The sequence below is a fragment of the Hydra viridissima genome, unplaced genomic scaffold (genome assembly GCF_058129835.1).
Source record: "Hydra viridissima isolate aposymbiotic clone 2 unplaced genomic scaffold, HvirCarnegie_v1 scaffold_6, whole genome shotgun sequence".
Classification (NCBI taxonomy): domain Eukaryota; kingdom Metazoa; phylum Cnidaria; class Hydrozoa; order Anthoathecata; family Hydridae; genus Hydra; species Hydra viridissima.
This window is the reverse complement of record NW_028324305.1, coordinates 14,318,613-14,340,222: the sequence shown is the minus strand read 5'-3', so window position 1 is coordinate 14,340,222 and position 21,610 is coordinate 14,318,613. Positions and strand designations below refer to the sequence as shown.

General features: G+C 29.2%; 2 protein-coding genes and 1 pseudogene across 2 annotated transcripts; 2 read left to right on the top strand and 1 right to left on the bottom strand.

Annotated features, from left to right (window-relative positions):
* LOC149887157 (uncharacterized) overlaps positions 1-21,610 on the top strand; it is a 563,485-nt pseudogene that overhangs the window by 493,105 nt on the left and 48,770 nt on the right.
* Positions 6,822-13,019, bottom strand: LOC149887158 (uncharacterized). Its single transcript, XM_090089932.1, has 9 exons — positions 12,806-13,019; positions 11,431-11,512; positions 11,220-11,348; positions 10,989-11,049; positions 10,837-10,899; positions 10,103-10,148; positions 9,770-9,860; positions 8,516-8,674; positions 6,822-8,373 (listed from the first exon to the last, which is right to left on the bottom strand). The coding sequence occupies exons 1-9, from the start codon at positions 12,952-12,954 to the stop codon at positions 7,408-7,410; spliced, it is 1,746 nt and encodes a 581-aa protein (XP_089946058.1). The 5' UTR covers positions 12,955-13,019; the 3' UTR covers positions 6,822-7,407.
* On the top strand, positions 15,742-21,097 carry LOC145190061 (uncharacterized). The gene is made up of 5 exons (XM_090089554.1): positions 15,742-16,203; positions 16,825-17,088; positions 19,299-19,436; positions 20,224-20,703; positions 20,893-21,097. The coding sequence occupies exons 1-5, from the start codon at positions 15,876-15,878 to the stop codon at positions 21,048-21,050; spliced, it is 1,368 nt and encodes a 455-aa protein (XP_089945680.1). The 5' UTR covers positions 15,742-15,875; the 3' UTR covers positions 21,051-21,097.

The window sequence follows — 21,610 nt, the reverse complement described above, 5'->3', positions numbered from 1 at the left end:
GTTATCATTTTGAACAATCAAACATTTAAAACTGTAATGCAACAGGATTTTCCACAGTTCACATACCACCAAAAATCATAACTTCAAAAGGCAAAAAACAAGTTGGAAGTATGACTAGTGCAGAATGAGGCAACAGTGCAACAGTCATTACAGCCATTAATGCTACTGGAAATAACATCCCACAATTACTTATATTTCCATGTGCTAAATTTAAGAAATGGATCCTGAATGGTGCTCCTTCTAATGTACGACCTTTGGTTGAATAACCATTTCTTTTATTAATGGATAATCATGAAGTTCATGTGAACATTTCTATTATTGAGTCAGCAAAAAGTTCTGGCATAATTTTAATGACATTTCATCCTCATGCAACCCATAAAATGCAACCCCTATTTAAAAATTTTTTTATATCAATGCGATGAATAATTGGATGATATCTCCAGCAAATGTATGTTAAAATTTATGATATATCTTACCTTGTTGGTCAAGCTTATTCTCATGCTTTTGTACCAAATAATTTGATTAACAGTTTTAAATGTACTGGGTTTTTTTCCCTTTAATGAAAATATCTTTACTGAAATTTATTTCTTAGCTGCAAATGTTCCTGATAAGCCAAAAGTGGATATCAAATCTTATGCTTTAATGGTATAATTAAAGTTAAAACCACTTTGGGAAATTACCATCAGTTCATTTACCATGAACTAGAAATAGCAAACAAGAAAAGTGAAATCGTTTCACGAAATTTGAAAGTGGAAAGAAATGCTCTTGACACTATGTGGTAGAAGTTATTGAAGTTGTTGGTTTAGCTTATAAAATTAAACATCTTAAGAAGTCATACAATAAATTTACACTAGATGAAAAATATTTCTGATCTGGAATTGAAGTTATCAAAATGAAAGCTTTACAACCATTTGTTGGCCGCGGATCATCTAGATACCATTATCTTATGTTTGATTTTGCTCTGATATCTTCTACTGTATTATTTAATATGTTATATTCTTTTAATTTTGTATTTTTTATCGTCTGCATTCAAATATTCACTTACGCATTATAATAATATTTAAATGAATATAGCAGCTAAAGATTGTGATTGTGGTTGCGTTTTAAGAGGTTTCTATGCTACAGACCTATTTATAGGAGATTCGTGTACCTTGAGCCAGTTTTTTAGTATGATTACATCATATTATTACTTTCTATTGATGACAGTATAATTACTTAATATACAAAATTCCGTCAAGTAAAAGGATTTTAAAGTCAGTGACCCTTAGTGTACAATTAGTTCATTTCTAAATGTACCTAGACCACCAACTAGTATACCAAATTAAAGAATTATGATTTTGCTCTTAAATCTAAAATGATAATAACAACTATTAGAAAACATATTTTGTACAACTCAATCACATTTGAGTTTTCAACCTCAAACCTAACAGAGCATCCGACTAAAAAAATGTGACTGAATCGAAATAAAACAGATGCTTGATATCATTTTCCTTTATTTATTTCAAAAAATAATTAAACAAAGAAAGGTGTAAATATTATGACCATAGTTATACTTTAAGGCACCATCCTAGGTACAAGGATAATCAATATCCCTTTGTACAAGACTATTAATATCCATTTGTACAAGATATTTTACTTAGTAATACAAAAAAAATTGTAAAACTATGAAAGAGATAAGAAACAAAAGATTATTTCAGACCATCAAAAATTGTTTTTTGTTGGTAATTTGCCGCGGCAACGTCCTTCGAGACGTAAAATAGGATTAAAAAAAAAGGGATTTGATATTGCCAATCAGCTGGCTGAGTTGCATAACTTAAAAATTGATAGTTTAAAAATAAAGTGGGGTGGCCTTAGATACAAAATGACTCTTGGTGCACAAATCTTCCCAAGGTTTCAAGAACTGATTTTTGGATTTATTTTAGGAAACTTTGATTGGTTACAAAATGATTTTATTAGCTTTTTTTAACATGAAGTTGGCCAGAAGTCTCTTTATAATACATTGCAAAGCTATAATATATTAAATAAGTCCAAACAATCCATGATTATTTAGTAATAACATAATGGTCAAAGGAACATTATGCCTCGGTCAAAGGTACAACGTCCATGTTGTACTATTGACCATTTAACTAATTTTTTTAAAACGTTAAAAAATGATACTTCTTGGTCGAATGAAAAAAAAATCATAAGTATAATTTTTGCGTAAAATATGAGAGAATAACACAAACTTTGAATGGTTTAAATTGATTCAATAGCATAGACAAAAAACGACCGGAAGCAAAAAAGGGTAAGAGGTACAACAGGTTCCCCTTTATTTCAAACCACATGCTGAAATTTTACAACAACGATTTTTATTGCCGGCTAAAACAAATTCTGCACTCCACTTAATGAATGCTCTATAAAATGACAGTTTAAAATATTTACAAATTTATCAAGAATTTAGTGAATGCATGTTGATCGTATGATTATTTCTGAAGAAGTGTTAGTTTGTATTAATATACATTGTAAATTACAGTGTGTGTGTGTGTGTGTGTGTGTGTGTGTGTGTGTGTGTGTGTGTGTGTGTGTGTGTGTGTGTGTGTGTATGCAGTAGTTTAATGAGAAAAATTAGAATTTAATAATGTGGCAGCAACCCTTTTAAAACTAAATTCAAATAAATCAAAGTAAAAACAAGAGTTGGTTGTTTGAAACAAAAATTCAAATATAAGTAGCTAGCACATACGACAGTGCAACTCATTACTAGATAAGATGTTGAAAATTGATTCTTTCCAAATTTTAAAACAATAATAAAATTATTGTTTTTTTAATTAGGAAAGAATTTAGTTTCTCCAGTCTCCAGATCCCTATTAGCATGTTTTGTTTACAATTCGTAGTTCGTTGTTCAACTGCAATACAAGATTATCTAATGGCTATCAATCACTATCACGACTTTATTAATATCATTACCAGTCTGTTGAGAGTTATGATTGTCTTGCACAGCAAAAATAATGATAAATGTTAGCCGATTCACGAATAAACCGAAAAATGACATTCTTTGAATTATGAAAGTCTAGTATTAGGGGTGCGATAAATTTATTAAAACAAAATCGTAACGACAAAGAATTTCACGAAAACCTAAAAATTATCACACTGTAAAAAAATCGTACCACAAAAATATCTTTATAATTACAAAAGAAAGTCACTAATTCTTAAATAGGCAGACCTTTGATTTTAATCAACGATCAAATTCAAAGTTCAACAATTTCAGCATCGGTTTTGATTTTTTTTTCGCGAAATACGAGGAAGTTCGCGTAAATACATACACATTTGTTTCATAATACTGACCTCAGGAAGAAATCATTCCTATACGAAACTGATTTTTAAAACTTGTTTAAATAATAGCTGATCACATTTACTAAAAAGAATTTCTTAACAGTCTGACTGTTTGAGGTTATACACATTTAGGGGAAAGAGTGGCTATTACTTTTCTTTGGTGGTATTGCAGATACATTACTAACCTTTTAATCATATCAAGACCAAGTAAATATTATTTATTAAATAATAGAGTACAAAAGTATAGTTTTTCAGAGATTATTCTTGATGGATTGTTTGATAAAAGGGTATCAAAATCAGTTAGCACTGAGAGGAAAAAGACCCTTTTGTTTACTTTTTATTCAAGAACTGAAAAGTTTAAATTTAGTTCTGCTTAATAAGAACCGCCGACCATATTATTTGCCGTACGATTTCGCGTCATGATCTTAAATACTAATGATTAATATTACGGCGCAACATTTTAAATGTAGAATGTAAAGTGTTAAAAAAAAACTCATAAAATAACTTCTGCTAACCTTTCTAACTTTGTTTTAAACAAAACAAAAAATTTCTGCTTAAAAGTGTAAACTTAAATAGCTAAAAAAATAAAAAACGAGAATCTACACCTTCCAAACCTAATGAGTTTGTAGCTTGATGAAGAAAATAACCCAATGCTTTACAAATAGCAAATATTGACTATCATGTTTATATTTACTTTATGTAAGATTATTTAAAAAACTGAATTTCATTTTTAATTTTCAATATGCCATTCTTTTGACCTAAAATAAGGTTTATTATTTGTTAACAATAAAAAATAAATAAGAAAAAAAGGCAACATTAACATAAGTTAACATTGTTACTTTTTTAAAGAAAAAAATTTGCCAGAAATGAAAAATATATTGAGAATGAGATTGCTTGATTTTAAACACAATGCAAAAAAAGATATCCTAGTGGGTCAACTCCAGACAAGCAAAGGATTACGGCCGATAAAACAAGAAACAAGGAAGCAATTTAAAATATTCATATTCAATTTGAAAAAAAAAGCAATTTAAAAATAATTAAGCAACTTTACATTAAAGTTATAGAAAAATAGAAACAAAGAGAGCTGGAGAGAGCCCAGAAAAAACTAAATATTCCTCTGGCTAGAAAAGATAACACAGACAACAGGACGAGTTTTACATGAATCATGTAAAAATCAAGATTGAATCTTTGAAAGTCATAATAACCGTGTTAGCAGCTCAGATGCTCCAGAGTGTGGAAAAATTCTCCCTAATGTTATTCAGCTTATTCGTAGATCTGGAGAAGTATGACAACGTATTTCATACACTCAACAGAATGTTACTTTTTTAGAATCTTTTACGATACCCTGATACACCATATGCACTTGGTGTAACGAACTAGGAGCTATAATTATAACAATAGCTTTTTTTATTGCTTAAAAAAATATTTGTGCCTTACTTTTATCGGATTACGTAAGTGGAGCCCAACTAGTTTTGACGTATTGAAAAAAGGAAACACCCATTTCTTCTTAAATTGTATGACTTCTCAATTATCATAATCTGACCTGTCACCAGAGAATAAACGCAATAGTAAGTTCACACATTGATAAATTCAAACTTATTTTACTTTCCTCTGTAAAAAAAAAAAAAAAAGGAAACAGATTGTATTGTGTAAAGGAAACATTCTCAGTGCTTTTCAAAAGTTTTCAAAAGTTAGTTAAGTTAGGTTCTTACACACAAAACTTCCTTGTGAAATAATTTAACATAAATCATGTCGAAGGATTCCGATGGCTGCTGAGAGAGTTGCAACATGTCATTTCAAGCAAATAAAAATTGCCAAAAAAAACAGTTCAGATCAGTATGCCAGATAGGCTGAGAGGGTTCCATTTACAGCTAATTCTTGGTTTAAAGTATTGCAACCTCTTTTCAAGGATTCCAGATTTATCAATTTTTAAATTACAATCACTCAGATTCCTATTCAATTGTCATAATCTCTTTAATGAAAATCTATGTTTAACAAGAAAAACCCTTTTGCAAATTGAGAACAAGACTAAACTGCCAAATTCTAGTATTAAAAAACTAGCAATAACTTAATCAAGTTGCGACCAATCAAATTGGTGAAAAGAACTTCAATTTAAATTTTCATTGAATTTAAAAAAACAAGGATTAGAAATTTAGCTGAAATCAAAAACATCCATGACGGTTATATTGTAAAACTGAGAGTTGACGGTGGTGAGCCATCTTAAAAGTCGTAGAAATTGCATTCACGTTTTCATAAGAACCTAATGGCTTTATATTCTGGAGGAAGCATCAATTTCTAGTTACCATATTAAAAAAATCCTCTAAGAAAATTAAAAGAATATTGCCCAACAAAATTTAGTCTAAAGAACATGGAGAATGAATGTAAGTCAGATAATCAAAAAAACCGCAAATATGTTTGAGGCTAAAAGTTGGATTAAGAAAATAACATTGCGAATGATTTATAAATGATTCAATTTAATTTCAAAACACATTTTCGCCCGTTTTAATTGTGTGAGAAAAAAAAAAAAGCTTTTATTTATAAATAAATTTGTAAAAACTATGATTTAATCGTCATTAAATGTTTTTCTCTACAGATAAGATAAAAAATTTACTGATTTTTACTTTTGGGATTTTTAACCTTAAACTCCAAGAAAACCGCGATGAATTTAAGCAGATTTTGTGTTTAACATCCTAAATAACCATTGCATTTATGGGTGTCAATTCGATCAAGGCTTTTTTAATTGATAACATAAGGATAAAACTTCAAGACAAGAACTGGAAGCCATATGTAAACGAGTTCTGATCCCAATTTATAGAAATCTAATGAAATTGATGAAAAAGATCCATATTTTAGACCATGAAGAGAAAAGCAAAAATAGCGAAATCTATGAGGATACAAATCTTGGCGTTTTATTCGACCGTGTTGGAAAGGTAGGGCTAGCAAATGTTCACTCTACAACTTGTAGAATCAGTACTTCTTGAAGTTAAGCTAATAAACTACGGCAAGCACCTTATTAAGTTGATATTTAAAATGTAATGAAGAGTATAGATGGGAAGCTAAGTTTGGCTTTATAGTTTGTATACATTTTGTGTAGTACAAAAATAGCTGTAAAGAATTTTATTCGTCAAACGAAAAAAAGTCGTAGTGCATACGTTCATACGAGCTTTCATCTTAAATTTAAACAAAGTTTAAGAAAAAATAAGAATGTGGTACAGTTTGCATTTTTTGAACAACTTCGCTTAAATATAAAACTTAAAAAAATGCCACGAAGCTTTTCTAAAAAACTTGTTTAAAATTTCATCTTTTTAGAAAGAAGAAAATTCGAAACAAAAACATTCATAATATTTGAAAAGATTTCGTAAGAAACAAGAATATGAAAAGTTCTAAGACTTCATAAGAATTCATTTATAAATATTTGCGAGTTGATGGTCCTAATGTTAAACAGAATTGTATCCAAAAACGAAAAAAGCATTAAGACAAAAAAAAAAAAAAAAAAAAAAACAAGCAACAAGTGGGACAGAGGTGTGTCTACTGTCACTAAATTCTCATAAAAAAGTACAAAATTATAAACGTAAATTAAAGCTTTGAAAGCAAATATAAAATGTTTTTTTATTTTTTACTTTTTAAAAAAAAAAAGGATGACCTTATACAACAAGCATTATTATTACGAATAAAGAGAATTTTATGTTTCGTTGCATACACTTTTAAATCGAATCAAGCTGTTAAAAGACTTAGTAACATTAAAATATGTTAAAATATTAAAATGTTGCAAAGTTAAGAAGACGTCATCGAACCTCCTTCGATAATTAAAAATCGAAAAATTAAAAAACTCTACGCTAAAACTTCAAAAATGCCATTCTTACTTAAAGAATTTAGCAAAGAAATAACATTGCAAATTCTTTTGTTAAAACTTTTTATTTTTGCTTTGTTTAATAAACTTTTTTTTTTGTTTACCGTATTATTAGCCATTTATCATAAATACTGAGCTAACAGCACTAGAAAGGCTTTAAATGTTATTAGAATATTTATACAAACAGCAAGAAACTTGAAGCTAACTTGGATAAAATCATTCTGCAGTTGGAATTAAGAGTCATTATTTCATTGAGACAAAAACTTTAAAACTGGGGGAGGTGGTGGAGGAGAAAGGTGCTGCAAACGACCATCATTAAGTGCTCTGTTATTCTTGTAATGATTACTAGTTTTTGTTGGAGTTAATGTTTTTGTTGTAGGAGGGGTAGGTAATACCATAGTTGCTATTGGTGGTGGTGGAGGTGGGGGCGGAGATTTATTAGTGGCAGATAAGTCATCTGTTTTTGAATTGAGACGATTATGATTTGTGTGCATGTGTAGAGTTTGTGTATTATTTCCGTGCAGCTTATTTGGGTCATGTTTTTTGTTCTGGTCTGAATTTTGTTTAATCGAATGTATTTTTGACACACTGTGGTTGTTTAAGGGTAATTGATTAGAATCAGAACTTAATTTTGGCTTTTTTATTGGACTTTCTGTTATTTCATTGTGAACAGAATGTTTTCGTGCAGAAACAGCCTTATTATCTGGCTTACTGAGAATGTTAACATTAACATCTTTTGCAGCAGCAGCTTCTGTAGCTTTCCTTTTTAAATAAACTTGTCGTTCTCTTGTCTTCCATTTCTTATAAGCTTCTAATTGCTCAGGAGTCATATGTTTTTTTTTATATTCCTCCCATTGTTCAGGAGTCATTTTTTGTCTAAGACGTTCAAAATTTAATTGATCTGAGGCCTTTTCTAAACAGTTACTTTTCACAGAGCCATTAAGAGTATGATTGTGATCTTGTATTTTACCATCTTCCTCATTCTTTAGATTATTTTTTGGCAGCCTACTCGACTGGTGTGTAGTTAAAATTCTATTTGGTGGAGGAGTTGCTTCGTGAGAATGTGGTTTTAGGTGATTTGTTAAATTACTTTTTGGAATGACATTGCCACCGTTTGGCTCTTGTTTATTGGATTCAGACTTAACAATACTAGACACTACTTTATTTACTGTAGAATCTTTTTCATCTACCTTTTTTGGTATAACTTTTCCATCCTGAAAAAAGATGATAATCAGTGTTATAAAGAGATAGTTATATCAAAAAAGATACTAAAGAATTCTAATACTTTTATGTGACTAAAAATTGTGCTCTTTTTATTTGAATAACCATTGTGTTTGCCAATAAGGAAAAACTCACCTTATATACAACAGCTCCACCTGAAGTTAACCGTTTTTTTAAACGTGTAGGACTAGAATCAAGTATTTTTATAAAATATGAGCTAAGATCTTCTAGCTGCTTTTTGGTTGTTGTGTTTTCAATGAACTCAAACCAATTTTTACCTTCTGTTTCTGGTATCTAAACAAAAGAATAAAAACCTATTAATATTTTATATACAATAGTTTGTATTTCTCTCTGATATATTTTGCCTTTTTATGTCATTTAAGATTTTAATCAATTCAGTTGTTTGAATATTGCCACTAAACTTATAAACTTTTCTTAAAGGTCTAATCATACAAGGAAATATCAAAAAAAATTTCATAAACTTTGATTTAAGAAAATGAACAACAAAGAGAGCACATATTAATTTGGATTTTTAAAACATTTTTGAATCATTAAGCCTTTCCTGACGCGTGACCCGCACCACGGTGCATAAAATCTGTTTCTAAATTACGTGAACCGCCTGGCGGTTCATCAATAATTGGTCAAACATGCCCAAAGTATTGAAGATTGGCAATGAAGTGATCCCCCGGGGAATTTTACTAACTCAAGCAGCGGTCAAAGCAGTGAGAGAGCAGAAGAATTTTGAAAGATCCACTCTACAATTAAAAAATTATATCCAGGAAGATGGGTATTTTGACACAGTATATCCTGCATTATTAGTTCAGACCTTAAGATAGGGGTTTACTCCATTTCTAAGGGACATAAGGAAGACCATGGATAGACAAATGATTCACCATTATAAAGATAAGATGCATCAGAAAAATTTTTTTATTTTTTAAATGAGAAATTTTTTACATCAGAAAGAACTTTAATAAGCATTTATGCAATGCTTTTGTTCTTTTTTTTATAATCCAAAAACATACAACAGTATTTATGGCAAGACTATTTATAGTTGCATAATCAAACATTTGCTCATATTGAATGCCATCTACAATACACATAGTTATATAGTTAAATAAAATTTAAATGGAGTGCTAATCTTTTTTTATTTAATACTAATTTTATATTGATGAAGACAATTTAAAAAAAAGATTTTGTTTAAAAAACATTCTGTAAAAAAAGGTTAATAGTGAAACAATAACTTATGAATTATAGTTAACTGTTTTAAAGAATACTTTTTTTCCTGAGATATTTTCAGAAAGGAGAAAAATTAAACAAATTTTGAAATACACAAAAAAGCATTTTTAACACATTTCTTATTCTTATCTTAAAACAATTTCAATTACTTACTACATAGCTTGCCCATAAACAAGAAACATAAATGCAAACACATGCAACAACAGTTGGCTTATATTGAATACAGAATGTTGTCAAATGTAAGCTAAAGTATAAAATACAATCATAAATAACAAATTAGGAAAAGTAAACAAGAAAAAAATCAAAAAATAAAACTTGGATTCACAGATCAGATCAAAGCTACTTTGTTATTGAAATATGTCTGTAAAGAAAACAAAAAAAAAAAAAAAAAGAAAAAAAAAGAAAAAAGTCCTCAAAACACAATAGAAAGAATACTTACCTCTATACAGCACAGACATACAATTGAACCTTACTAGCAAATATTACCTGTTAGTAGCAAGGAAGTATGCTGTCTGTGCAAGATCTTTAGTCGCTGAAATGACAGAGGTACACTCGTCTTAATACTAACTGTGTGTAACCCACTGCCAAATAAACAACATTAACCTCATGAAATATGCAAGGCAAAAATATATTTCACAATATCTTGAATATGAAAACTAACAACTTTAAAACGAGTTTATATATAAATGAATCACAGAATATGAATTAAACTTCAACATAAAAATAAATTTTAAAAAAATCTAAGAAAGCAATATATTACTTGAATGCAAATATCAAACTTGTAATTTCAAATCATAATTCAAAGCTGAAGTTTATTTTAAAGACAAATATCTGCCTGTCTACAATTGTAATATTTCTTTATGAAAGTTTTATCAAAATACTTAAAGTTTATGGAGTTACATGAATTTAGAACCACGCTATTCAATTTATTAATAAACTAATCGCCATTTAAAATCACAAAAGTTACATTTGTACCTATGCAACTGAACATGGAGAGTTACATGAATTTAGAACCACGCTATGTAATTTATTAATAAACTAATCGTCATTTAAAATCACAAAAGTTACATTTGTACCTATGGAACTGGACATGGGTTAGAAAACTTAAAGCAGTGAGATAACTATATTTCAAAAAAAAAAAAAAAAAGAAAAGAAGCACATAACAAGCTACAATAAACTTAATTTATAAAAAAAGAATAACAATATTTAAGATGAAGTACCTTTAACAAGCTGAGCACACTTCACAACATATGTATTTGGATGGTCAATAGATACCTCAAACCCTGTAAAACATTAATGTAACCACAAAAATAAAAAATAGCTCTCAAATAATGGTACTGAAGTTTATCATTCAACAGAAAGATTCACTTACCAAGAGTTTGTAGAAGAATGCTTTCATTGTTCACCAGCTCAGCAGATAACTGCATGTAATCCTGAGACATTATATATCCAAAAATTAAGCTTATAATTTACATAATTGAAAAATATATAGTTATTTACGTTCTTTTTCCAATTTTTCACTTTTTTTTTTTAGCTCCTTGCATTCTACTTGAGAAGTTACTGAAAGCAAATTAACATTAACCCTTTAGCCATTAATGCTTACATCGCTTTTGGTATCAAGAGGCGATTTATCTTTATGAAGACACATATGTGATACTTTTAAAACATGCTCCAATTTGCGAGGTTGGTCTTCCACTTTCGCAGCAAGAAAAACAAAACATGGTGCCATTGCCTAATGAAAGAAACTTGGTACATTCTGAGTGGAGAGGCACTATTTAGATTATTAATTCATTATAATTTAGTTTAAAACTTACATTTCTATGCATTGACTGAAATGAATGAAACATGTAGAAACGATGCATATAAACTATAGCAGTGTTAATAACCAGCTGGTTTCTAAAACAAGCCAAAATCTTTTGGTAAAACCTTAAAACATAAGTGAAACTCAAAGTAAATGTTTATAAATAATTATCTTAAAAGATTGCAATTATTTTAAAAGTATTGTAAAATGCCAGTGAATGGTTAAAGTTTCTTTTTACAAATATCTAAAGGTGAAGCAAAAAATTAGTAAAAAGAAAAAACAATATTTTAATTCAAAAATTTTTTTAAACCTTAGCTTAACTTAAAAGTAAACAGAATTCAAAGAAAGAAAAAGTTAGATGACCTGCTAATTTAAAAGAACTTTATGGCCCTGGTGATATAAATTTAAAGTAAGTCTTGATTTTTTAAAGATTTAACATAATACAAAAATGTAATTGTTCCAAAATTACAGTTCTTTTCAAGGCCTGATAAAATTAATATTTCAAACAAGAATAAAATAGTTCCCTTTGAAGAGAAATAAGCTAAATAGTAATTCAAAACAAATTATTTCCTAATTTCTACGAAATCTATTCTGTGAAATCAGTAGTTTAGGTAACACGTTTAATTATCAGCTTAAAGATAGTGCACAGCAAATTTCAACCGACTTTAAACCAATTTAATTAGATTGCTAACTTTCAGCTTTTCAGAATATTCAAATGTTGTTTTTAAGAACCAAGATGAATATGTAACTGAAGAAATTTGCAACAAAAAGTTAATTTCAGTTTCTAATGAAAATAATCAAATTCTAGTTTAAACAGTTCTAGATACAAATTAAATGTTTTTTATGACAAAACTAAGGCGCACAAGCCTGTCATTAAATTAAAAAAAAAAATTGACATTTTTCATTCATGATTTGTCTATTTCTAAAAGAGTGGCTGTATCTTTTATTAACTTTAGTTGAAAAGGAAAACAATATTCCTACAGGAGAACCTGTATGAAAAAAAACAACTTTCAGTTCTTCATTACTATTTCCTCCTTGCGTATTTATATATATTATATATACACACACACACACACACACACACACACACACACACACACACACACACACACACACACACACACACACATACAGTTACACATGTACTGTACACAACAGACATCTATGTACATGACATGTAATCATTATGTAAATCTAACTTCAATTTTGTTTGGGAAAACCATTCAGCAATATATGCCAAATTTTACACCTAAATACTTTATTTTTTAGGTACCTAATAAAAGACATTATGGCTTTTCATTCAGTTACCAGGGCAAGGATATTATGTTATCATTTTGGGATATGAAAACTTAATTCACTAGAACTAGTTTACTTATAAAAGTATTTACACTTGTAATCTTTGTCCTATATCTTGGACTAAGTTTGCACATTGTTGTCTGTAACCAAGCTCTTTGGCAAATTCAATCCCATCACGAACTGATGGGGTATTCCTGAGGTCTTCTTTAGTGAAGTACCAACGATCAGTTTGATTCGCCATGGTCTTGGCAAAATTTGTAGAGAATTGAATTTTTTAATTCAATGCGACATAAGCATTGTGGGTTAATGACGTAATTACTCCGGCCGTTTGGTATTTGAATGGATGCCAAGACCGGTAGGCCCGTTGTGCTGCACAACATTAATTCTTGCAAAGATTTTTTTCGTATTAAAACCTTGCTCCACTGTTTTTTTTCTGTTTAAATCTAACTTGCACTAAAAATTGAACAAATGTTTTATTTATTTCATTAGTATATTTATTTTATAATTTTAAACAGTATTTGATGTATGTGTTATCCATTCATTATTGCGAAATGTTAGCTTAATAAAATTTTCTTGCTATCTAGCTTAAAAGAAGAGCTATTATTAGTTCAGTCTTGGTTCAAGCTTGTAGAAGTTTAAAGAAATTTAAAGTAATTGTTGTTACTATTATCAATGTCATAATATTCACAGAATATTTTTTAGTTGATATTGTTAAAGTGTGTTTCACCTTTTTAATAAGAGATTTCGTTTGCGGTTGCGTCGCTGTTTTCACTTTCGGATTGCTGTTTTCATTTTCGTTTACCAAGAGCAACATCTCTTAAAATTGAATTAAAAATAAGCTACTCTCATAAATCTTCTTTTTAAAGAAAGATTTTTTGTAGGTTAAAATCAGTAAGAAAAATATTAGTGGTAACTAAACTTCAAAAGAAAGTTTCCATAAAATTTTTTGACAAAGTTAGTTCCTATAATATACAATAAGTCCAATATGATAAGTTTAAAGAGCTTTTTGATAATTCAATTTGTTTCTCAATCAAGTACAAAATGGTGTTTATGTTGTAGCACTATAGAACTTTTGTCACTGACACCGGAGAAATTTATATCAGAAAATAAACGCTGACATTAAATTCAGCGCTACAATCGCTAAAGTTGTTAACAATGAGTCGGTATAACGACAACATATATGCTATAGATTCCTATAGCACTGTCGATCTGAAATAAATTGAGTTACTGATCTTGAGGTATTCCCTTAGTTATCTAAACAGCCTCGGCTGCCTCTTTTAAACAATTCTAGCAATAATGCTCTTCTCGGTTAAAGACTTTACAAATTGTCTTTAACCGAAAAGAACTTAGTTAGGGGAGAGACTTACCGCCCGTTCTTTTGTTGGTCTGAAAAGGAGAAAAAAAGGGCAAACCATTGCCTCCTTCGTACGCAAAATAAAAGGGGAATGAAAGGAAGGAATGAAGATTGATAATGAGTGGTCTCCGGATGAGTGCTAAACGTGATGGTTCTTAAAACCTTTTTGGTGCATCTCTAGAAGAAGGGCGTCCAACTATTTTGTTTTGGGAATTATTGGACGCCCCTAGAGTTTTAGTTTGTTGGAAACAGGGCAGTTAAGTTTCATAAAATGAATCACTTAAGTATTACAGAACGTATTACTAAATTTACAGTCAAGACTATTTCAATAAATATCAAGAAAATTAGAAATATGCCCTTACATAAACAATAAATACGCGTCAGCGAAACTTTGTTTTAATGAAAAAATTGTTAACTAGTTGATAAACTTTGTAAGTTTGTATATAACGGAGTGTTCATTATTTTATACGGTAAAACTTGTTACTCATTCTGGCGATACGTTGACTTCTGATGCTGTTTTTTCTCTATGAGTTTGATAAAGAAAGTTTGGATATAATGCTACATTTGATCGTCTCTTTGTGCTTAAAGTTTGAACTCGTCCCTTATTGTTCAGAATAGACACAGCATCAATGTAGAATAAGCTGTAGTAAAGATACTACCAAAATCGTTGTTAGTGAATTTAGATCCCTCTATGAAGATTAAATTTTCACTAAACGATTAGGTAACGATCCTAACATTATCATTAGTCACAGGATACTCGAAGTGTCCGGGTTCGACAAGCGGGCAAGTACGAGCAATATTGCCTGTTAAATTGCCATAACTAACATAATTTGAAAGTTTCTGACTGCGCGGAGCTAGGAAGTCATACAGAAGTTCAGCCTCCCCTTGGGACCACAAAATTCTATCTGAGAGACTTTCTTAAACAGAAAAAGTTCGCTCTAAAATTTTATTAAACCTCAAACCTCGAGTTTAACTTAATGAAAACGCATTTAAAATATATCAAGAATATACGGGTAAGACACATTGTACGGGCAATGTCAATACGGTAATGCTTGTTGTACGGGTATTAATACTTGGCCCGTACCCGTAAACATCAAGTATCTTTTGACAAATTACCATTCTAAACCGAAATGGGAACGAAACTTTACGACCGTAAGATTTTATTCCCGGAAACAGTTGAGATGGTCGATAATTTGCGTGCATTACATTTATATACGCTGTTTGTTTAGAAAAGCTCATAAGACTTGAGCCTAACTAAAGACGTTAAAAAATATTGCGTCAACAGATATTGTATTAGCCAAAATTAAATCCACATTTTAAGTATAGTTACATTCCTCAATTTAATTTTTTTAAAGTGTATAAATTCTATGCTAATATTGTTTTAATGTTGCTCTTGCAATAAAAGTTTTAAAAAATATAAAAAGTAATGTACTTTGAGCTTATGGTGTTTAATTCTAAAATGTCTGAAAAATTCACTGGTTGTAAGAGTTGGCTTAAATACAACGAGATTTAAAACTTCGACTCGCTCTTTTTTTTTTTTTTGTTCTGTGTGTACCGCAGTTAACTGCTTACTACTGTTTACTATATTTGCACTTCTCTTAAGCGTTTTGTACCTATCTACCTATGTGCTTTTTTGCATTTGTACATGCTTTATCTGTATTGCAGCTATCTATTTATTTACAGCATTGCTTTTTTTTTGTTCAGATTAGTATAAACATAAATGTATATATACCTTATACCAAAGTCCAATGTATATATAGTTTAGCACTATTATGTACATAAATAATAGTTATTTTTCATGAGCAATTATGACATCTCTTCCAACGTTGGTAAATAACGTTGAGACATACTTAAAAAATCCTGAAAGTTGCACTTCACCAATTGTTACAAATACTATTCATACAAAAATCCCAAAATTATATGGTAGTTACTCAAAATTACAACAAGAGAAAGTTATTAGCTTCATAAGAAATGGTAATAGTTTGCGCTCTGCAGAAAAAGTATTTGGTATTCCAAAATCTACATTACATTGTTGGCTAAAAAAATTAGATTCATCTTTTATAAAGGAATCTCCAGATGTGATAACCAAATTGCCTTCATCAATTCCATCAAAGAATCTTTTACAAAAGAATAATTGTAAGTAAATATAGCATTTAGGTAAAATTTGACTTTCATCGGGCAGATGGTGATTTTTTAGTTACAATTTTTATGTTAATTATGAAATTTCCTCATTTTTACTCATTTAGGTATGTATGTATATCTAAATGTGATATTGTAAAATAATTTTTTGAATGTAGGTTTATAATTGATTAATAGCAGTTATTAACTTTCCAAAATATTAAGAGCTAACCTCTTTCTTATGCCTAATCCCAGGTCTTACAAATAACAGTTCATAGTTTTTCCATTACAAATTATGTCTAATTGTTGCTAGTATTAACAGAATATAGTGTTTTAACATCAGTTTTATGTTATTATTTTCACATCAATAAATATACTCCTATCAATTGATTCTTTACAAAATAAATATCCTTTTATGGAAAAGTTTCTGTTTATAAAATACAGTCCTTTCAGAAATCTGTAACAAGTTTTTTTCAAAAAACATTAGCTTAAAAAAAGCGGAAAATTAGATAAACTTCAATTGTATGTTTAAATAAGTTTCATAATGTTTGGATTTAATCTCACTGACTTTTTGATAGTGAATTTGTTTGTATTTTATTTATAAGTAAAACAAATCTATATTGTTTGTCAATTCTTTAGTTTCAGATTCATTTTCCACCAATATTCAACTTTTAAACCTAAAGAAACGCATTAAAGAACTAGAAGAAAAATCTCAAGCTAAAGAAGATAAGTTTTTAGAAGAAGAGTGTATTATTCATTTCCTTAAAACAAGAAAAGGCATTGAATTGGTTGCTAAAGCGTACAATATTCCTGTTGATGATTTTATTATCTTTGTCACACAGTTTGATACCAAAAGAAATGTAGGAGAGTTAACAGATGAAAATGAAAAAAAGTGCTTTAAAGGTATTGGTATACTTCTTTTACTTTTCTTTGCATACTTTAATGACAAGCTTATTATAGTTGGCACAGGTTCAATAGGATCAATTTTGTTAAAATTAGTTCTGCAAATTATCTTTATGATTTAATTGATCAAACCTAAATGTTCTTTAATTAAAAGTACTAGTAATATCGCTTTTGTGGAATTCCAGTCCTTTATTGTTTAGACATTTTAATATTGCTTTTTTCTCAATTAACTTCTTGATAATTAAAGCCACCAGTTTTTTATTCAATAAAAGTTTCTTACACAGTTGAAAAACTCTAAGACTTCGTAGCTTTTTCTTAGTTAGTAGCCAGACTCTCTGAGCCATAAAATATACTCATCAGGCTTTCTGAAATAAATTACAAAGGATTTAAAAGTTGTTTTGTTATTCAACACCTAGTTATTTAGAAATTCTCCTTATAAACTATGATTTAAGACCCAGGTTTAATATATTCTGGTGGCTGTTTTAAGACCCAGGTTTAATATATTCTGTTTCTTAAGCCTGCATTACTATTCCAATTAATCTAAGGTTAAGAAGCAAGCCATTGTTCTTGTTAGCATTTAAATTTGTTAAACGTAGTTCTGATCTGTAGGGAGAGTAGTACACAGTTAAGCAAAAAATCTTTTAAACCGATATACTTTACAATTTTCTAATGAGAGTAGTGGTTTTATGTTAAATTTAGATTCATGTACATTAGAGAGGAATAAATAGATCTATATTTCAAATAAAGCTGTTATATTTTTTATATAGTAGACTTAAATGTATGTATATGAAAAAAGATATGAAATATAAATATTGTTACGAGCTATTTCATCAATGAGTATCATTATCAAGTTGCGGATTTCTTGTCTCAGTACGAAGGTTCTAAAGAATTTTCTGATTGGATTCAGAAATTGTAACTAGTAGCAAAACTTCAAAAAGTGGATAATTTGCATCGGGTACTGCCATTGTTCTTGTCAGGAGGGGAATTTGCTGTTGTTGAAGGCATGAGTTAAGTTATAAAAGAACATTACATTGACATGAGAAATATGGTCATTGTTGTTTTCTACACTTCACCACTAGCAGGATCATTTGTTATATAAAACTCTGTAAAATATAGAAAATATTGTAAAAGCAATTTTTTAAGAATATCACTATGCTCTAGGTGACTGATGACAACTCATTGGAAGATATTCGAACCCTGAAATCAGAACCCTCAACATCCAGTATTCAAGAAACATCTTTAAAATCAGATCCACAGGGGGGGGGAGGGGGGGCTAAGTATGGATATGAAAAACATACTTTGGAAAAGATTGTAGGCAGTGGTTAAAAGAAAGATATTCTAAGGTGATGTCATGTATGTGCGATCCACAAAATGCGTAGCAAAATGCGGTATATTAGTTAATTTTGTAATGCACCATTACATAAAGGAAAATGTTTTATTCAGTACTATAGTTTAAAACATTATTAGTGATTATCATATATGTATTTTACAAATTATAAATATAATTTATTGTTAAATATGTGAAGAAAATTTCAATATTATAAAATAGTAGATTTTTTTAAAATATTGATAATTTTGACTGTTTATAAATAAAAGTTTGAACAAAAAAATAGAATTATAATAAACAAATTATCATGAGATAAAAAACTGAAAGATTAATTTTAAAATATGAATTTTTGGAGAAGATATAGCTATGTAAAGTAATGCGCAATTTTTCCATGAATGTCAAAAAAGTCGCCCATTTTTCAGCTCAGGATTGGGATTAAAATGCCTCCATAAAAAATGTGGTAATCCCTTTGATTACAGCTCCAGTAGGTTTTTATGGACTGTATCCTTTTTTTTCTCTTAATCATGAACATAATCTTCCATTATATCTCCAGCTACTTTGAAAACTGTGCCAGTAGCTATTCTGCTTGCATCACACCACATAGTTACTTCAAAAGTATTTTGAACAGTTCACACTCCATAAACAAGTTTATCCTTACTGATTCATCTTTTTCAATAAATAATGTTTAGATTTTCTCAGGTAAATGCGAAACCAATGTATGATGATGATAATTTATGATAATTTACGGTAATGTAAAACCTATGTAAATTAAAATGTAGTCATTTCTAAGTGTTATGAAACTTCATTTTAACAACAATTTAAGTAATAATTTACTCGATCATTTATGACTATTAATTACTATTTTTTATGTAAATTTTTTTAGGCTTAAATACAAATCAAATTACTGAATGTTACAAACATATGACTGCTGTTGATCCCAATATAGATTTACAAAATCAGTTCAGAATAGTTAAAAGCAAGAAAATGGAAGATGATGAGTGCTGCAGATATCTTAAAAGAGGTATTAGTTTATAAAGATAAAACCTAGATAGTTATTATTAAAAACAGTATGATGATGATGAGGAGAATGAGGAGGATGAGGAGGATGAGGAGGATGAGGAGGATGAGGAGGATGAGGAGGATGAGGAGGATGAGGAGGATGAGGATAAGGATAAGGATAAGGATAAGGATAAGGATAAGGATAAGGATAAGGATGATGATGATGATGATGATGATGATGATGATGATGATGATGATGATGATGATGATGATGATGATGATGATGATGATGATGATGATGATGATGATGATGATGATGATGATGATGATGATGATGATGATGATGATGATGATGATGATGATGATGATGATGATGATGATGATGATGATGATGATGATGATGATGATGATGATGATGATGATGATGATGATGATGATGATGATGATGATGATGATGATGATGATGATGATGATGATGATGATGATGATGATGATGATGATGATGATGATGATGATGATGATGATGATGATGATGATGATGATGATGATGATGATGATGATGATGATGATGATGATGATGATGATGATGATGATGATGATGATGATGATGATGATGATGATGATGATGATGATGATGATGATGATGATGATGATGATGATGATGATGATGATGATGATGATGATGATGATGATGATGATGATGATGGTGATGATGATGATGGTGATGGTGATGATGATTGATGATGATTGATGATGATTGATGATGACAACTTTTATTTTAACAATCCTTATTTTTATAATTATCCTAGCTCTTACTTCAGCAGAGTCTGACTATGATAGTAAAATTTTTCCAAAGAAGTCTCGAAAAGTTATTCAAATGGAAAAATCTCCAGTATTGGAAACCCCTTACATCCATAATCCTGAGCATCAGTATTCAAATAGTGCAATGGTTATTGAAAAGCAGTCAAGTATGAACACACGTATTTCAGAAAAAATATTACAAGTACCACCTGTATCTGATTCTTTATCAGGTATTGAATGTGAATATCCGTTTGTTGCTATAAATGATAAAGTTGCTATTGCTATGAATGATAAAGTACAATTATTACCTAATTATTTGAAAGCTACTGCTGAAACTAATGTTAATTCCTTAGAAGAAAAACCTATCGGGTTTCACTTAGAACATTTAATAGATAATTGCAATGAAGCAAACTTAAATATTATAAACCGAACAGAAAGTGAGATAGAATTAATGGCACTAGTGGATGGGGAAAATGTAACAGCTGATGGTGAGATTATTGATTTGGAATCCTTTGTTATTATAGCAGTTAAAAAAGTAAAAAGAATTCTCTATAAGTAACTTTTACAAATCTTTAAAAATCTTAGAATTCTTTCAAATATTGTATTATATGTATTATTTTTTTTATATATTAATACTATTTCCTTTAGCTATCTAAATTTTATTTTTTTTTATAAAGAGCTATACACTGAGTTTAATTATTGTGATCTAAAAAATTGGATTGACAATGAGTCTTGGTATATTGATCAATATCTACAGCATTTCCTAGTGAATCCTGCTGAATTATGTAACACTGATTGCCCTGCAACAAATGATATAAAGGAGGAATTTGCATAATAAGGGCAAAATTATAAATAGATTTTAATTGGAGTCATAAATTCAAAGCTGGTATTTTTTTTAACAAAATGATCTCCGTATCTTTATACTTAGACTATAAGCAGTTGCAACAGGTTTCAGCCAGAATATTGCAATATCAAAAAAGCATTTTTTCCCAAACTGAAAACTTTACATTTTTAAGACATGTATATTTTATATAAAAGTGTACCAATATAATTATTTGTATAGTTTAATGTTTTAGTGTAAATGTAGCTTAAATGTATATATGTGATTTTAAAAAATATATATATATATACATACTATGTAATGTATTATAGTGTAATATTTAAATTTTTTATTTTTGTTTTGCTTCAACATAAAACTTTTTAATGTATGGATTATATTATGTGTTTTGCTGTTTCAAAAAATTTTCTCTACTACATATTTTATTTTTAAGAAAATACAATTATCAGTTACTTTTCTGCTATATACTTTATTTGAAAAAAAAAAACACACACAATTATCTGTTACTTTTTTACTAAATAAAGAAAGCACATTATTTATCAGTTAGCAAAAAGTTT